Source organism: Sorex araneus, chromosome 4 (genome assembly GCF_027595985.1).
Source record: "Sorex araneus isolate mSorAra2 chromosome 4, mSorAra2.pri, whole genome shotgun sequence".
Lineage (NCBI taxonomy): Eukaryota > Metazoa > Chordata > Mammalia > Eulipotyphla > Soricidae > Sorex > Sorex araneus.
In genome coordinates, this window is record NC_073305.1 from 87,966,074 (window position 1) to 87,983,518 (window position 17,445).

Below are 17,445 nucleotides of genomic sequence, written 5' to 3' on the forward strand. Positions count from 1 at the left end.
CTTTGCTCACTGCTCAGGATCCCCGACAGGTGCTCTCTGGGAGGCTGCTGCTACACAGTGATAAAGGCTCACAGGAAGTTCCAAGCGGAAAACTGGTGGCTGAAGGTAGAATGCTCACAGCGCCGCAGGCTGAGGCATTACTGCACAAGGATTTGGAGTACACAGATACGAATGCCAGCACCACCCCAGAACTTTCCCTCTGTGGCAAGGGAACAGGAACAGTGGAAAGAACACCAAATGAACAGCCAGCCCAGACTACCGGAATGCGGTAGACACCCCCTCCATCTTTACTACCATTGTGCCCAAATGTTCAATACTCCTGCTTCAAATAGTCCATGACCAGGTCTGTTAAGTAGGGCTGTTCCTCCTGGGAAGCCCATCTTCCTAGTCAGGCAACACTGCACAAAGACTCAAACAAAAGGACTCGCTTCGGATGCAGCAATGTGACCAGCTGAACCGCAAAGTTGATATTTTCTGTGGAGGCAATGGTGGGGATGAACTGTGAAGGCTTGCACATGTGCGGTATTTACTACTGGGCCACACCCCCAGCCCACCCTTTGCAGAAAGGTGACTACTAACTGCCTACAACAACAACAACAACAACTACTACTACTACTACTACTACTACATACTACTACTACTACTACTACTACTACTACTACTACTACTACTACTACTACTACTACTACTACTACTACTACTACTACATCAACCACCTGACTACTAAGTACTCTTCCTTTGCGGAGTAAGTCTGCTTTGACAGAGGGCTTGACCTTGCTAAGCCAGCTGCAACAACACTTTACTAAAGGTGGGCAGAGACCACGCGGAGGCAGGCGTGGCTGGGACCCAAGCCATTCCTCCCCTTCTTCCGGTGGGAAGAGAAAGGCTGTCTGCGCGGCAGCCTTCTCATTCTCCCCACTCTCTGGGAGGCAGGCAGATAATCCAAGGGGCAATAAACAAGTTTGAGTGTTTTCATTCCTTGAAGTTTCTCTTGGGAGGCATTTTTCTTTGTGGGAGGGTGGTTTAGAGGGGAGAGGGTCACACCTGGTGCTGGGAATCAAACCAAGATCAGCCATATGCAAGGCAAGTGTCTTAATCCCTGAGCAAGGAATTAGAGCTATAAGGGAGCTATGAGTGAGAAATATTTCACCTAAAGGTCAGTCTTTTTGTTTTGGGTTTTTAGGCCACACCCAGCTATGTGCCAGTCTTACTCTGGGCTCTGCACTCAAGGATCGCTCCTGGTGGTGCTCCAGAGACCGTATGGGGGGCCAGCGGACCAAACCCAGATTAGCTGGTTGCAAGGCAAGTGCGCTGCCTGTTGTTCTCTCTCTGAGGCCCCAGTGGCCAGGCCTTTCTAATGAAGTTTATTAGATACGTGTCTCTCTAAACTTCTGAAAAATGGGAAAGGAGAATATAATAAAAAATGTCTTTCGCCAGTATTTTGGTAAAAAATATTAACTTTAAATAGAAGATTAATTAAATTAAATATTATTTGCTCAATGTGTTATTCTCTATACTGTTTTTTCCATAACAACTTAATTTAGAAGAATCTGAAAAAAAAAAAAAAAAAGACAGTCAGAATGTTTCCAAAGCAACTGCTGTTCTGTCCTGTGCTTCAGTCAGGGTCATCGAAGCCAGAGGCCAGAAAGGAAGCAGCGACTAGGGCCCAAGGAGATCCCTGACAGCGCCAACGCCACAATCAGAGGGAGAGAGCCCATCAGGGGCTGGCTCTCGTCTTCCTAGTCACGTAACACTGCACAAAGACTCATGTAAAAGGACTCACTTCGGATGTGGGTGATGTGACCAGCCGAACCAAAGAAAACCACCCCCACTACTCAGGCACATGAATGGGCTATGGGAAAATCACCAACTTGTCATCACTGATGCCTGTTGGGTGAGACTGTTTTCCCCCAAGAGAGGAAATGAGCTTCCACTCAAGGCCTTGGGTTTGAGGCTCCACCACAATGATTTTTAACAACTAAAAGCTGAAATTTTACTAGAAGGCTTATCGCAAAGTTTTATAAAGCTTATCGTGTTTCATATATGCTACATTTTTTTGGTTTTTGGGGTCACACCCTGCAGTGCTCAGGGAACCAAATGCACCTTACCCAATTGTACTATCACTTCACCCCAAAAAACAGATGTTTAGTGAGAAATCTATGACCTTTGTCCTGGAAGTAAACACTTAAGGTTTTAGAAGATGATTAGAAGTAGTAACACTTTGAATTTTTTTTTTCTTTTTGGCTTGCAGTTCTGGGATTGAACCCAGACTCTCACACATGCAAGCAAGTGCCTTATCACTGAACAATATCCCTATCCCTTCTTTCAATTTTCTTTCTTTTATTTTTATTTATTTTTTATTTTTTACTGAAACACCATGAGAGCAGTTTCAGAGCAGTCAGTTTAAATTTTTTGGTTTAAGTCTCGGTCATACAGTGATGAAACACCCAACCCTTCACCATTTTCTATCACCAAAACCCCCAGTATCCCCCCATCCCATGCCCTCCCCCTACCTGCGTGACATACGATTTCCACGTTACTCTCTACTTTGATTACATTCAACATGTTGACGCCAAACCCACAATTATTATTTGGGATCTTACCCCAATACTCAGATCTGCCGAAAAGGCAACATTAGACAATTTATTTTCTGTTGCTGATTATGAATTGCATATGATGATGCAGGGCTGCAATAGTGGCCGCGCAATTTTGGAATTCTGAAGTTTTAATAATTAAATCTAGAGGGATTTCTGCCAGAAGCCGCTGTGTTCCAAGCTTTGTTTCTGAGTCTCTGGGATCATGGCCAATACGCAGCTTGATCAGCAGAAAGAGGGCTTGTTCGTGGGTGGCAACTTGGAGTCTCATAGGGGCGTGGGGGGGAAAGGACCAGCTCCGCCCTCATCCCATGAGGCCCCGAGTTCATCACTGTGGGCCCCTCCCTGGTTGTCCCTAGGCCTCTGGAAGATGGCGTTGGCGATCAAGTCGCCAGGGGAAATAGGCCAAGGCAGGAAACCCATTCCCATCTGGGGTGGTCTGGCACGGGAAACCTAATGCGCAGTCCAGACACATTTCCGCCAAAAGCCACTGGGTTCTGATCAATTTTCTTTCTACCAAATGTACAAACCATGAACAAATCTCCTTTACCTACACTTTATACTCCATTTCACAGCTTTAAAACTATCATTTGGTTATCTTAGTTATCACTAGTAATCTTAAGGTTCCGTGACTCCCCGGCTTACATTTCCTTCTTTATCTTCTTTTTTTCAAGATTTCTAGTGGCCTTTGAGTACCTGTTGATTGTCTGAATTAATTTAAACCTTGCCAAGACGAGTATGAACTCATGTCACAGGGTTAAACTAACAATAATATCTATGACTTCATATTTATTTTTTAAGGGAAGGGTAAATAAAGACCAATGATTATGCTGGTGGAACTCTTAGGACATTTCTCTGAAATAAAAACCTGAATTAGACTTCACAATCTCCTTACTATGTTGTCAAACTTTATGACTGCCCTTCTAGATTTAATGTAATATATAAAAAAGTGAGTATCAGTAGCCAGAATGAAATTTAAAATTCTGACATGTGCCGCCCAGATATGATCCGGAGCTACGGCATGAGACACGGACCCTCTGCTCCTTAAAGACTTTGATAGAGAGGTCTTCTAACCCATTTTGGCACCCAGAGGGCTTCTTGCAGCTATGCATCTAGACTGTGAACTGAGCTACAACCGCATGCCGCCTGGGGAGGGATTTTCCCTCTCTGCCCTGTTTTTCTGAGCGAAAATGGCGGCGGCGGCAGCATCCATGTGGCAAGAGCCACCCTCTAAGATGCCCAACCTGGAGGCAGGACTTTTTTAGTGACATAGCCTGTAGGTGGTCCTGGGAGGGGGGGCATCACCGGCATGCCTTCCGCCCAGATATAATCCAGAACAGCGGCAAAAGACACGAACCCTCTGCTCCTAAAGACTTTGATCGAGAGGTCTTCTAACCCATTTTGGCACCCAGAGCGGCTTCTTGCAGAAATGCATCTAGACTGTGAACTGAGCTAAAATATCAGAAACGCAAAACCACATGGCCGCGACAGAACTCAGAGTCTTCACTCTCAGCAATGAAAAGAAATTATTAAATGATGCCTTTTCAGCAGGCCTGATTGTTGGGGGGAAATTCCAAACAATAATAGTGAGTTCTCTATTGAAATACTGAATGTATTCAAAGTATAGAGAGAATAAAGGGAAGATCATTAGCTACTTAGGTGGGGGGTGGGTGGGAGGGAGGTATATTGGGATTCTTGGTGGTGGAACATGTGCACTGGTGAAGGGATGGGGGTTTAATCAGTATATGACTGAGACTTAAACCTGAAAGCTTTGTAATTTTTTTTTCACGGTGATTCAATAAAATAAAAACTTTATAAAAAAATAAAATTCTGAAATGCACTAGTGGTGGGTGTGCAATAGCAACCTTATGTTCTTTTTTTTTTTTTTGCTTTTTGGGTCACACCCGGCGATGTACAGGGGTTACTCCTGGCTCTGCACTCAGGAATTACTCCTGGCCGTGCTCAGGGGACCATATGGGATGCTGGAAATCGAACCCAGGTTGGCCATGTGCAAGGCAAACGCCCTACCCTCTGTGCTGTCTCTCCAGCCCCACAACCTTATGTTCTTGAAATGTAGTACTATCAATTATAGCTCATAGTGCCTAAAATTATTTTTTTTAATTCAATGAATATGCTACTATTGTATCTAAGTACAAAATTAAAAAAACTGTCAGGTAAAACTAAATGTAAGGATCCTTTAACCTGGCATATTAGAGATCCTTTTGGAGATTGGGCCACTCCTGGTTGTGCTGGGGTCCGGGTTGGGAGCTGAATCTGGGCTTCTTTCCAGCCCCGGCACTTTTATTTATTTAATATGCTTCCTTCCAGCATGTTACATACCTGATCTGGTATGGAGTTTTAAAAAAATTTTACTCCTGTATTATCTTACTCCTGTATTATCTCTCCTGTATTATATCTCCTTACTTCTGTATTATCTCTCCTGCCCCCACTGTTTATTTCTCTATTCTATATTTGTTGCTAAGACACAGCTCAATTTGATTTTGGGAGGATGGAGGGGCAGGTAAGGGTGTCCCACACCCGGTAGTGCTCAGGGGTTATCCCTACTCTGCTCAGGAATCACCCCTGGCAGGCTGGGAGGACCATATGGGATACCAAGGATTGAACCCAGCAAAATACCTGAAAATTTTACTATACCTCTCTGGCCTCAACAGCTTAGTCTTATATTACCTCTTACTCGACATGCCAAAAAAGAACATTTACTTTACAATCCTTTTGAAATCTCCCCAAATTCAGATACCTACAATGGCAATTTATACAGCAATTTTCTTCCCCTCTTAACCAAAATATTATTTAAGAAGTTAAATAATAAAGTCACAATTCTACCTCTGGCTCTTGACAACTGTGTTAAGGCAAAGGTGTGAATTCAGCAAGATCTGAAAGATGTTTTCCCCAAAATATTGCTACACATTCAAAAACAAGCATTTCGAGGATTTTTCAGTGTGCGTGTTGGGGGCACACCTGGTAGTGCTCAGGGAGCACTCCTGGCGATGCTCAGAGGAATAAAACCCAGATGGGGCAGGCACCCTACCGCTATCCTGTATCTTCGGACCAGACTCAAGCTTTCTTAAGGAACAGAATGGCTCTATCATGCATCAGCTATGGGGAAGAAAACAGCAGGGGAGCCTGGCAGTTTATTGTGTTTCTGTCCCTTGGTCAGACAGAGGCACCTGTGTGGGCCGAGGAGTCCCTCTTCATGCAACTACACCACCTTCAATCTAGAACAGGACAGAAAAACAACAGCATACACAAAAAAAAGAGGAGTGTAAGCATTTTATGGGATGTCAAGCGTGCAAGCAACGACAGTAACCTACTAGTCTAGTCACAAATCTTGACTCGGCTTCTGAAACACGCACAGGAGAACAAGAGCTCCCACTCTAGGAAGCACCTCTGACCTCAAATCCAGACACACACACACACACACACACACACACACACACACACATACACTCCAGTCCCAGGATACACCAGCAGAGCCTGACGCTGAGGGACACTCCCTGGTCCCTCTGAAGGCTAGTGCCAGCTTCCCCTCGCCTTCCTCCTTTGTCATCTTTACTATACCTTGGGGAAATAAAACTGCAGTAAAAGATTGTAACTTACAACAGGAGTGCCTGAAAGTTTTCCTTCTATTACCGCTGAATTCCCCCATCCCCAGAGGTTAGCAACAGTTTTGAGCTATAAGCTTTAAAGGCATTTGCCTTTCTCTACACACGTGCTGGAAGGCAGCTTTCCTGGGGAGGGCTCCGGGGCTGACTGTCCTCTGCCTGTCATTTTCAAATGTAAGTTACAACACTTTCCTTGAGACCCTCAAATTTTGTCTTCAATATTCACTGTAGACAAGAAATATCTGGGCGTAAACCTATACAGACCATTCAAACTCTAAACATTGATCTGATGATCTACTCTTCAAAGTTTTGAAAAAAATAACTTGTCAAATCTATGGCTATTTATGACTCATGGATGGCAAGAGACTCAACTTTCTACAAAACAGAGCAAACAAAAGTACTTCTCCATTCCTTCTCTCCCACTGCCAAACAAGGATGACACATTTATTCAAAGGCTTATGATAAAATTTTCAGGTTTGGTGTTTTTTTGTGTGTGTGCATGTGTGCGCTTTGTTCATTTCCCACTCTGTATCTTGCTCGCATCAGAGTTTTTCTTAAAAGTATTTTAATTCTGAATATGAAACATAAGTAACAGAAGAATCAATAACAGTAGTTTCTATTTTAGATATTCTAAAAGGTGTATTTGTGCAAACAACTCTGGCATTTAGAAAAATCAATTCTAAAACATACTCTAAAAGCATTAACGTTCTTGCTCCGTAAGTCCCTCAACCCGCGAGCTATTTTCCTTCTTTTGGAAACACAGGTCAGAACAGCAATAGGAATGTACCTAAGTGAGGAAATCCACATCAACTTCAAACCTACCTCAATGAACATATAGAGAGACAGCAATGTGAGTCCCAGGTTATACACCACCAAAATTCCCCGGCAAGAGTATGCCTGCCTATTCTTCATATATTTTGGTCCCAGCCATACAACTAGTAAGTATATGATGGAGAAGACAAAAGTGGGTATGTAATTGTCCATAAGAAGCCATCCTTTTACTCTGGTATCTGGAAAAAAAAGAAAAAAACAGTGGGTGATTAGTAAGATAGCTATACATACTTAAAAAAATAAAAGCCACACATTTTTCTCAAACATTAAAAGGATTTCTCTCAGTGATTATTTGTCACCTAACATTAAAGTTTAATGCTAACAAAGTAACCAGTAGAGGAGGCAAAGAAATTTAATATACATTGTACGTGGTTTTACTTAGTCAAAGAATTTTTTTGAACATCCTTTTCAAAGACTCTTAGAGAAAATGAGAAGGCTTTGCTTTCCATTAACTGGATTTATGAACCAGATTTATTGAATTATGCATGGGATGATGAAACCCTAGAAACAAACAGTCTTTGAACTCTGGAGGCTGCCCTCTCAGCCCAGTGTCGGCAACTGCGCCCCACAGGCACAGTTCAGGAAGACCTGGGTGGCACGGGGCCCACTTGGTGCCAGTTATGGTTAAAAAGGCAGTGTTTGCCATGACGGCGGGATCAGGTCAAGAGCCAAGGAACCGATGGATGTGGAAGTGGAGCAGCCCTCGGAGAAGTGACTCTCTCAGGTACCCGAGGAGAAGCTAGAGAGAGAAGGCAGACTTAAAGCCACTGGCGTTAGAAACCCGCCGTCCCCTGCTCCCACTCCCTACGCTAGGTGAGATCAAAGAACTATTCTAGGTAGCCGCTGGAGGCAAACTGGCGATCTTCTCCACGGAGGGAGGCACAGTCCTGGCCGCCAGAGCCCCAAGGTGCTACCTGTTCCCAACAAGACTGCATTCCAGGGGCTGGAGAGATAGCACAGCGGGTAGGGCATTTGCCTTGCACGCAGCCGACCCGGGTTCGATTCCCAGCATCCCATATGGTCCCCTGAGCACTGAGAGGGATAATTCCTGAGTGCAGAGCCAGAAGTGGCCCCTGTGCATTGCCAGGTGTGACCCCCCAAAAAAAAGCCAAAGAAAAAAAAATAAGACTGCATTCCAGCCCAGAAGCACACTCCCTCCACCTCCTGCAATGAGGAGCCCTCAGCCTGCCACTCCTCTAGCTTGTCTTCAAGGCCTGCCTCAGGACCCATGGCGCAGAAGCCACCCTTTGCCCTCCCTGACCATACTGCTTTTCTCTCCAGAGGACAAGCCCGGCTGAATACCTCCGCTATGGAACAGAGTGCGCCTCTTTTACTTGCACGCACCCTGCATTCTCCCAGGGCGCCCCCTCGTCCCTGGGCTTCAGAGGCAGACATCCCTCCCCTGCTCCCTACTAGCTATTCTAGGCAGGTGGAGGGGGTGAAAATCTTCCGTTTTCTGTCCGACCCACTTGTCACACTACCAAGTACTTCCGGAGCACTTGGCGCAAGGACCTGGCCAAGCAGAGGGAGCCGCTCTCTGATGACAGGTTCAGGCATGGGCACAAGAAATAACTGCAGCCACTGCGCTGAGATGACATGAAGGGCTCTGGGGAAGTGTCCTACTTCTTAAAACCATGAGCATGAACGGATTTCTTCCTCATCCTCTGGAAGAGATGCCTAGAGTTGCTTTGGACCATGGGAGGTGAGGGGCTGCAGGAGGACAGAGCTGTGATAACTGGGGGCGGGAATGTATGAAATGACAAGTACGGGTCCTTGGCTAACATAACAAGGCCCCCTAAAAAAAAAGAAAGACCACAACCAACGAACTCAGCAACTGCCCAGCCTCATAAACAACTAATTTTATTACTGTTTCAGATATGAAAGAAAGAATTAATTCCTACAAGTTGAAGGAAGGCATTGTTTCTATACAGGCACACATTGGTTATCTAATTCATTTCTTCCAGTTGACAGTAACTCATTTAACCTGCCCCATACTTTGATGGGGGTCAGTATTACTCACTGGCTGAAGTAGGAGTATACACATACACGTCTTTGCCTAACTGATACAGATCAATCATGGAGGAGTTAAACTAAGGGGTTAAACCGAGTCAAACTCTGCTTACATTTTTTTAATTATTATAGTTTTTTGGATTACACCTGGCAATGTTCGGGGGAGCATATTGTGGTACTGGGTTGGCCACGTGCAAGGTAAGCACCTTAACTGTGTATTCTCTCTCTGGCCCAAAACTGTGATTTTAAAATTCAATATGGGATATAAAGACCTTCCAGAGAAGTTGTACCAACTGAAATTCCTTCTTTACTTCCTCACTATCACCACAGTGGGTACTGAAACATATTCTATTTCTGCCATATTAACAGAAGAATTTTGTTGTACTTTTATATTTAAAAATCGTTAAGTGAGGAGGGACCAGAGAGATGGCTAAGGTGCTTGCCTTGTGTGCACTGGCTAAGGTGCTTGCCGATTTCAATTCCCTGGAACCCCAACCCCCACTAGGAGTGATCTCTGAGTGTAGAGCCAAAGTAAGTCCTGAGCACAGTCAGGGATGCCCCCCACCCCCACAAAAAATCATAAGTGAGGGGCTGGAGTGATAGTACAGCAGGTAGAACATTTGTCTTCCATGCAGTCGACCCAGGTTCGATTCCCAGCATCTCATATAGTCCCCTGAGCACCGCCAGGAGTGATTCCTGAGTACATGAGCCAGGAGTGACCCCTGTGCATCACCGGGTATGACTCAAAAAGCAATAAATAAATAAATAAAATCATAAGTGAAATAGAATCATCTCATTATTTTAAAATGCTCCTTTTAGCTTTTCTAAGACTTTTTCTGGAATCTATAAAGGTTTTTTTCCCCAAGGGTTGGAGGGGTTTGTCAGGAGATGAAGGAGCAGGGAGTTAATATAGACTGTTGCTGTTGTTGGTTTTATTTTGTGGTGACTGGGATTAAGTCCAGAACATCATATATACAGGCACTGGGCTCTGGCACTGCTGCAAAATTCTTTATAGTTAAGACATTATGAGACAATACAGATGACACTTTTAAAGAGGCAATATGGAGCTGGTTGTTCTTTCTGAAATATAATAAAAGACTAATTATAAACACTTAGTTGAGGTGTATCTGTTTACACAACACACAAAAGGAGATTTAATAAGATACTAAAATCGTGAAAGGGAAAGTTGTAAACTTTTTTTTTTCTTTTTGGTCAGACTAGGTGATGCTCAGGGGTTCTCCTGGCTCTGCACTCAGTAATCACTCCTGGAGGTGCTTGGGGGATCAGATGGGCTTGAACCTGGATCAGCCACATTCAAGGCAAATGTGTTACCTGCTATACTATAGCGCTGGTCCCAAAGTTGTAAACATGTGTGTTTTGGAAACAACTAGAGACTTGATGCAAATGAGCCACCAGGAAGGACAGCGTGCATGGTCTTTTCGGGGAAAGCAGAGCCTCATTTACAGTAAATGGGAGCAGAGGGTGGGCGGCAGCTGTCTGCTCTAGCCAGGGCATAGCGGTCAAGCCCCTTGGTATTCAGGACAAAGCTTTAGTCCACCAGCAGAAAGCCAACATTTTCTAGAATCTCGTCATGCAATATTTAGAAGTGGCTGAAGTGGGGGTGGGGGGGTGGAAGAAGAAAAATCAAAAACCACCTTACCTCGGGGGCCGAGCCATGCCTTGAAATAGGTACTAAGTGATGCATCAAAATGTTCCATTTTTAAAAACCTATTAAGGAAAAAAAAATAGTATTGATTAATCTCAACTCAAAATGCTTTTTATAATAGTGATTTTTTTTTAAAGTAAAAAGAACAGAACAAGAGCAAAATTTTTCCAAAGACATGCTATGGTTAAGGTTAAGCTCTACACACTGAAATACCCACCCCCACCTCCCAACTTACAAAGAAGGAACTTCTGCACTAGGCCAAGCCCTGGTCCAGACCATGCGGTGCCAGAATTCAGACCCAGGCCTCACTGATGAAACAGACGTGCCGTGATGCTCTGAGCCCTCTCCCCAGCCCTGAAAGCCGTCAAGTAATACATTTCAGGGAGTCAGAAGGCACACAGTGGACTCTCAATGGTGGAGCAATTACCTTTCAAGTACTGAAAACCCAGGTTTTTCAGGATCCCAACACTCCCCCCCCAATTTACATATTTATATATAAATAAAATTCACACATGGACTTTTGTGCATTTTTTCATGTGGAGACAATGTTTTAAATTTTTTAAATATATTTTTACATGTAGACATCAAAAGGAAAAACAAATGTCATGAATGCGCTATTTTATAAATAAAGTGCTAGCCCTGGGAAGTTCTTTGCTCAGTTCCAGAAAATCTCCTCATGCCACTGTAGTCTGCAGGCACAAGGGCCGAAGGGAAAGGGGCAGACAGAACTGCCCAGCAGCGCAAGCAGCAGCACCCACTGACAGCACACCTACAACCCAGGACCTAGAGTGCCCAGTAAAGACCCTCTCCTCTGCCTGGAACGTGCATTATTATTTTAAATACTTCATGCCCAAAGCTCTTTTTTTAAAAAAAATAGTAAAAGTGGGAAAGGCAATGAATGTCTCATCACTTCTCCAACCACAATCCATAAAGACTCACTCAACATTCAAAAGGGAACTAATGATAACATTTCCTGGGTGTACTCTGGAAGAGAGTTCTCATTTGAGCATGAAACAGGTCATTGGTGTTTTTACAGTTGCAAATTGAAAATCCATTAGCAAATCATCAGTCAACCTAGTATTAAAATAGTAAACTAATCCACTCCAGTTGGTGTTTTTCTCCTAGTAAGATGAATACTGTTTTGTCCAGTTTTACTACATCTGTAAGATCAGTTGACCTGTGAATAAGAAAAAAAGTAGCAGTGTAGATGCCCTACACAGTTTGTGTCCATGTGTAAATTCTATCCATAAATATGTATTTTTTGGGGGCAGAGCCCGTGAGCCAACCCAGGGTTTTTAGTACTTAAAAGGCAACTGGTCCACTATTGATCTGTATCCCTGACCCACTGAATAGACTGCTGTCAGGGCTGTGGAGACAGCTTGGAGCACCAGGGCACATCTGTTTTATTGGTGAACCCTGGTCTGAATTCTGGTACTGCATGGTCCTGAGCAGGGCTGGGAGTTACCCGGGAGCATGGTCCCAAGAGAAAGAAAAGCATCAGTAGACTATTAACTGGAAAGGCCTCCCATGAACAAAGCCAATTAACATATGTTGTATCATTCATATACTATAATCTTACAAATGAAGCAAGCTAAAGAAAATGTTAATCAGAAAATCCTGAGATGAAATGATAAAGCAGGAATGTCCATCAAGCAGCACCTTGTTTTCTTTGCTCAAGTGAACCTGCATCATTAGAAACGCATGTGTTCAAAGGGCAGATACAGCTCAAGGAGGAAAGGATAGAACTTGTGCACTGGCTCCCAGAAGGACAAGGACAAGCCAGAGAGGCCTTCCCCACGAGTCAAGACTATCTTGCTTCCAAAAGCTGGCACACCTTTAGCTTACTAAAGTGCCACCATAAATGCTCACTGGGTATTGAAGCAAGAGAGGGCAAGAGTTGGCACAGAGGCAGATGCTGGCATCGGGCACAGTGGCTCGGCACTGGACTCTGATAGATCACTGGGTTCTGAAAACCCATTCTTTCCACTCGCGCCCCACTTACTAGCAAACCCAACTGTAAAGTGAAGGAAAAAGTAATTGCCTAAAGGTTAAAAAAAATAATAATACACAAAAGCCTTAGAACAGGGCTAAGCATGAAGTAAGCCTCCCATACACACACACAACATTTTCTACCACATGTCTACCATACCATCAACACTCTGCATGCAGGAAACACCCCATGATCGCCCAGCACCACCAGGAGTGATTCCTGGGGAGCAAGCTAGGTATAGCAAAGAGCGCTGCAGCATGCCTTTCTGCACCCACCCCCGTTCCCACCCCAGGAATACTGCTCTCCCTCTACAGAGCCCCAGGTCACCAAGACAGCCTACCCACCACACCCAGAGAACAGCATGGTGGGGGTTCTGGGCAGAGGAACTTGTCAGTAGGAGGCATGAACTTTGCCAGAACGCCAGGGTGAGGAGGACAGCTCTGCTGACACACCCGAATCAAGTCCTGTTGTGTTCTAGGGCAGCAAAGGAGCAGGCTCCAGGGAATTAAATCCAACTGGGCCTTTGCAAGGGCGCTGGCAGACAGAGGCTAAAACCTGCAAGCAAAATTCAGTTTGCAAGCCTCTGCAAAGTCAGTCATCAAACATCAGAAATGCATCGGACATAAAGCAGGAAAGGTGGCGTTCTAATTTCACTAAGAGGTCTGTTGGTGGGTGGTACTCAGGTCTGGTTTCAAAGGAAAGAATTTGGGAAAGTTGGAAACAAGGGTGAAGGGATGTTTTGAATGACAGAAAACAGACCTGTAAGGCATGGAGTGGAGAGTGGAGGAAGCAGGAGAAGAGAGGCCTCCGGATGAGAGAAACAACCTACTGCTACAAGCACAACAAGGCAATCCCCAAGTTCAGCTGCAGCCTCGGGGTTACCATTGTGTCCTCAGAAAAGCAGCGGGATTAGAGGTAAGATTTCAGTCCCGGCGCACCAAATCCAGCAGGTGGCCACCACGAGAGACTGTGGAATTCGGTATCTGGAGATACTGAAGAATTGTGTTATGTAAGCCACCTGCCTTGCATAAGTGGAGCGCAAACGCCAGGAACAGAGGGCCCCTGGAAGCAGCTCCCCAAGACAAACCTCGCCAGGAGAGTGGGCACCCAGCACAACTCAGCTGCGCTCCGCCTCCATCCCTGCATGCCTGGCAATTCCACAGGGCTGCAGAAATTCTCACAATCAAACCTTAGAACTTTTGAAAGAGCCAGCCAAATATTCGCCTGAAAGGCCACGGGGAGCCAGCGTGAGAAAGCCCTGGGTGGGAGACCGGCTTAGCATGTGAGGTCAGCACAGGATGGATCCCCGGCATGCAGGGTCCTCCGAAGAACCCTGGGAACGACCCCACGCACTAAGCTAGGCGTGTCCTACCAGGTATGACCCCCAAATCTAAGCAAATCAAAAAGCACCTGTGGAGAGTAATAATTTTGAAAGAATTGCTCTCTCTTGCTGAAATGTTTTAGAGATATTGAGACAGGGCGGGTGGAAAGGCCCTGGCAATCAGAGTCCCATGATCCAGGAGCCCCTGACCGATTCGGCTCTGACCTCGGGACATGTTCAATGTTTTCCCACCACTCCCCCAATCCACCCCCACATGTGCTGTCACCGTCTTAGAACGCCGAGTTTGTTTTGGCACAGGTTGCCAAGAGACAGCATCACAGCCTTCACAGTTGACTCTGTGCCACGGCAGGCTTCTGTCTGGCTAGCCACATCGCTAAGTACCCTTCACGACCAAGTATTCACATTTCCATTCAGACAACTCAGCTCCCAAGGGCCTGCCAGGGCCAGGCATTCAGGCACTGCGGCCCTATGGGATCATGTGGAGAGCAAGAAACATTCCAGGCTGGGGAGGTGGGGGAGGGGGGAGGGCAGGGAGAAGCTAATGGACTTATGACATCATAATGCAAAGCAACAGTCACTGAGGAGAGAAAGTCTGGGGGAAAGCATGCGACCTGGAAAACGAACAAAAGGTGACAAAACAGGCATCCATTGGAAAGCAGGTGCACTGCAGTGAGAAGGGCAGGAGAGTGGATGCCCACGGCCAGGCCATGAGTAGTAAGCAGCGGCCACAGCTGCCCTACACTCCCTGTCCAGCAGTGCCCACCTTCTGCCCAGCAGGGGTGCCCAGTGCTCCTGGCAGGGTGGGAGCCGGAGAAGGGGCCAGACCTGAAACCTTCATCCACGACTGTAGCTGCCTGCCAGGCCTGGCCTTGCCATCCTCATCTCCCTGCCGAGCCCATCTGCTGGACCACGGGACAGGATGGAACTTTCAGTGCTGAACCCTTGGCCGCCAGGCCAGCATTGGCGGAGGCAGCACCTGCCAAGACGGCTGTGGGTCCAGCTTTGCTAAGGAAGGGGAGAGGCACGCGTCCTGAGGCCTGCCTGGGGGGTGTGGAGTTTCGGGAATGGCATGAGCCACTGTGCACAAAGTGTACAGCCACAGCCAGATCCACATCAGGTCCCCAGCACCCAAGCGGCAAACGGGCTGGTGACATCACTGCTCAATCACCCAGGCCGTTTTGGGGCGGTGAGCTGGGCCAAGTGGGAACACAGCTGCCCCGAACAATTGTACTCCCAGTAACTGCTCCCAGGCGCTTCGGTCCAAAGCGCTGAAGAAGAATCAGCCATTCTTTGATCTGGCTCGTTCCCCAGGCGCAGACTGAAGAAAGGACGGGGGTGGTTGGCACGCCCTGTCAACCAGATCGCACGGACACCAGACCCAAGCATTACTTCCCTGACCCCCGGCCAGGGGTCTGTGACACCCCTGCCCACTCCAGGGCTCCTGAATTACGGGTCATGACAGGAAGTAATGGGATCCACTAAAAAGGTCCAACCCCAACAGTATAAAAGCTATTCAAAACAGTCCAAGCAGCACAGAGAAAATGGTAACAAAACAAACTGGACAGGAAAAGGTGAAAACGGGGCAGGTACAATTTCAGTCCATTTTCCAAAAATTCTCTTTTCTGCATATTTTCCCCGAGAAGGCTTAGTTGAAAGCCACTCCCCACTATTAAACTCTGGAGTATTTTATGCAACTGTTCTAACCATACCATGATAAGTATCACACTATGGAAAGTGCTGGGTCTTCTCATTCTCTACCCATCACCCTACACTACAAGTGGACTCGAGAGCTTTTTGCACCCAGCCATCCCTTATCGAGATCTGAGCCTCCTGAATGTAGATCTGAGTATATAGTGTATGTGCAAGGTTTTAGGATGGAAGAGAGCCTCATGTCTGGATTCGAGAAGACCGAAATCACTATGGCAAAAAAGAAACCTGAAAATGTGAATGCATGCAATACACTTGTGTGTGATGCAAAACCCAAGCATTAAATATTTAGAAGAGAGCCCAGCACATGTGAGACACTCCGTCCAGCAGAATAAGCTGCCCAGGGTGAGCTGGCAGCTTTGATCTAATAAGCGTTCACTTTGATCTAATACCGTCTACTGGAGGCCTATTTGGATTTAAAGAGAAAAAAAAAAGACACAGACATGAACTAAAATGTCCCACATCTCTCCTCTCCATTGTGGAACCATGGTGAGGTGGGACTGGGGAGAGGGTACCCCTGGAAAGAGGTCACAGGGTCATTGAGCAAATCACCCCCACCTCGATACAGCACATCGGTCAATGAGGGCTCTCTGCCCCGACAAGAATGCACAGCATGTATTCCAGAAAAGAAAGCACAAATTTTCCAGAACTGAGCAGGAGTTCTTCAGGCAATCTAACGCAGATACCAAGATTTGGAGGGCCAGGGCCGTAGCTCCGTGAGACGTCACTAGCCTTACCTGTGTAAGGCCCTGGTTTGTTTGTTGATTTCTAGCACAACAAACAAAACCCCCAAGATCTGAGGGACAAGAGCTGGTTTAAAGCATTAGAGTATATGTTCTGCATATAGAAGAGTCCTGAGTTCAGTCAATGGAACCACAGGATCCTGAAGTGCTCTCCCACAACTCACATCCATCCCCCAGTGCATCCCAGCCCCTCCCCCACCTTGGTACCAAAAGTGGTACCAAGACCTGGAGTCTGGAATAAGACTGATAAAAGAACGTGTCTTACACGGATAAGAGCACAGGCTCAACCACAGGAACATTACTGCCCCTCCCAGCATGGCTAGTAGATTCCTGATCTCCCCCAAACAGTCTCAGAGCAAACTAATCAAAATTAAATACAATAAAGACACCAAAATTAGGTAGGAGCAGGGCACACTCCAGCAGTGCTCACTTCTGGGAGCAGCCATTGTCAGTGTGGCCATATCCTGGTGATCATCGGAGTGGCCATATTTGGTGTGGGGTATCAAAGGTCAGCTGGAGGCAAGTGCTTTAGCCTCCTATACTATCTCTCGGGCACAACATAATAGAAAATAACACCCAGAAAAGTAAATTTCCTGCAACTAAAACCATACTTCAGACTTTAAGGTTTAGCACTGATTCTTATGTAGAGTCTTTGTTTTTCTTGCAGTTAAGGGGCAATCTCCCTCTTTGCTAAAGCCCCCTTCCTGTGAAACCGAATGCCATGGCGTTTGGTGTAAATTGCTTATTGGACATCCACGTGACTCACCACTGAGATGTGACTCAGGGGTAGAGCACACATCTCAAAGGCAGGCTCTGGGTTCAACCCCCACACTGCAAAAATGTCTGAAGCAGATGTTTAACTGTTGTGAAGCATCACTTTACCACCTCACTCTCTAGATCTCTGATCTTAAAAAAGGGGGGGGGGCGCAGTTGGAGCCA

The 17,445-nt window shown here is 46.0% G+C and overlaps 1 protein-coding gene across 2 annotated transcripts in view; it reads right to left on the reverse strand.

Moving 5' to 3' along the window:
• The window catches only part of ELOVL5 (ELOVL fatty acid elongase 5), a 76,644-nt gene that overhangs the window by 16,200 nt on the left and 42,999 nt on the right, over positions 1 to 17,445 (reverse strand). The window contains exons 1-3 of one of the 2 annotated variants that reach the window (XM_055136838.1): positions 10,960 to 10,978; positions 10,719 to 10,786; positions 7,040 to 7,227 (exon numbers count right to left, since the gene is read on the reverse strand). In XM_055136838.1, the coding sequence (XP_054992813.1) occupies positions 7,040 to 7,227; positions 10,719 to 10,776 (246 nt within the window). In that variant the 5' untranslated portion in view covers positions 10,777 to 10,786; positions 10,960 to 10,978. Of the gene's footprint in view, positions 1 to 7,039; positions 7,228 to 10,718; positions 10,787 to 10,959; positions 10,979 to 17,445 lie in introns of those variants that run through there. The other variant, XM_055136839.1, reaches the window with a different exon arrangement.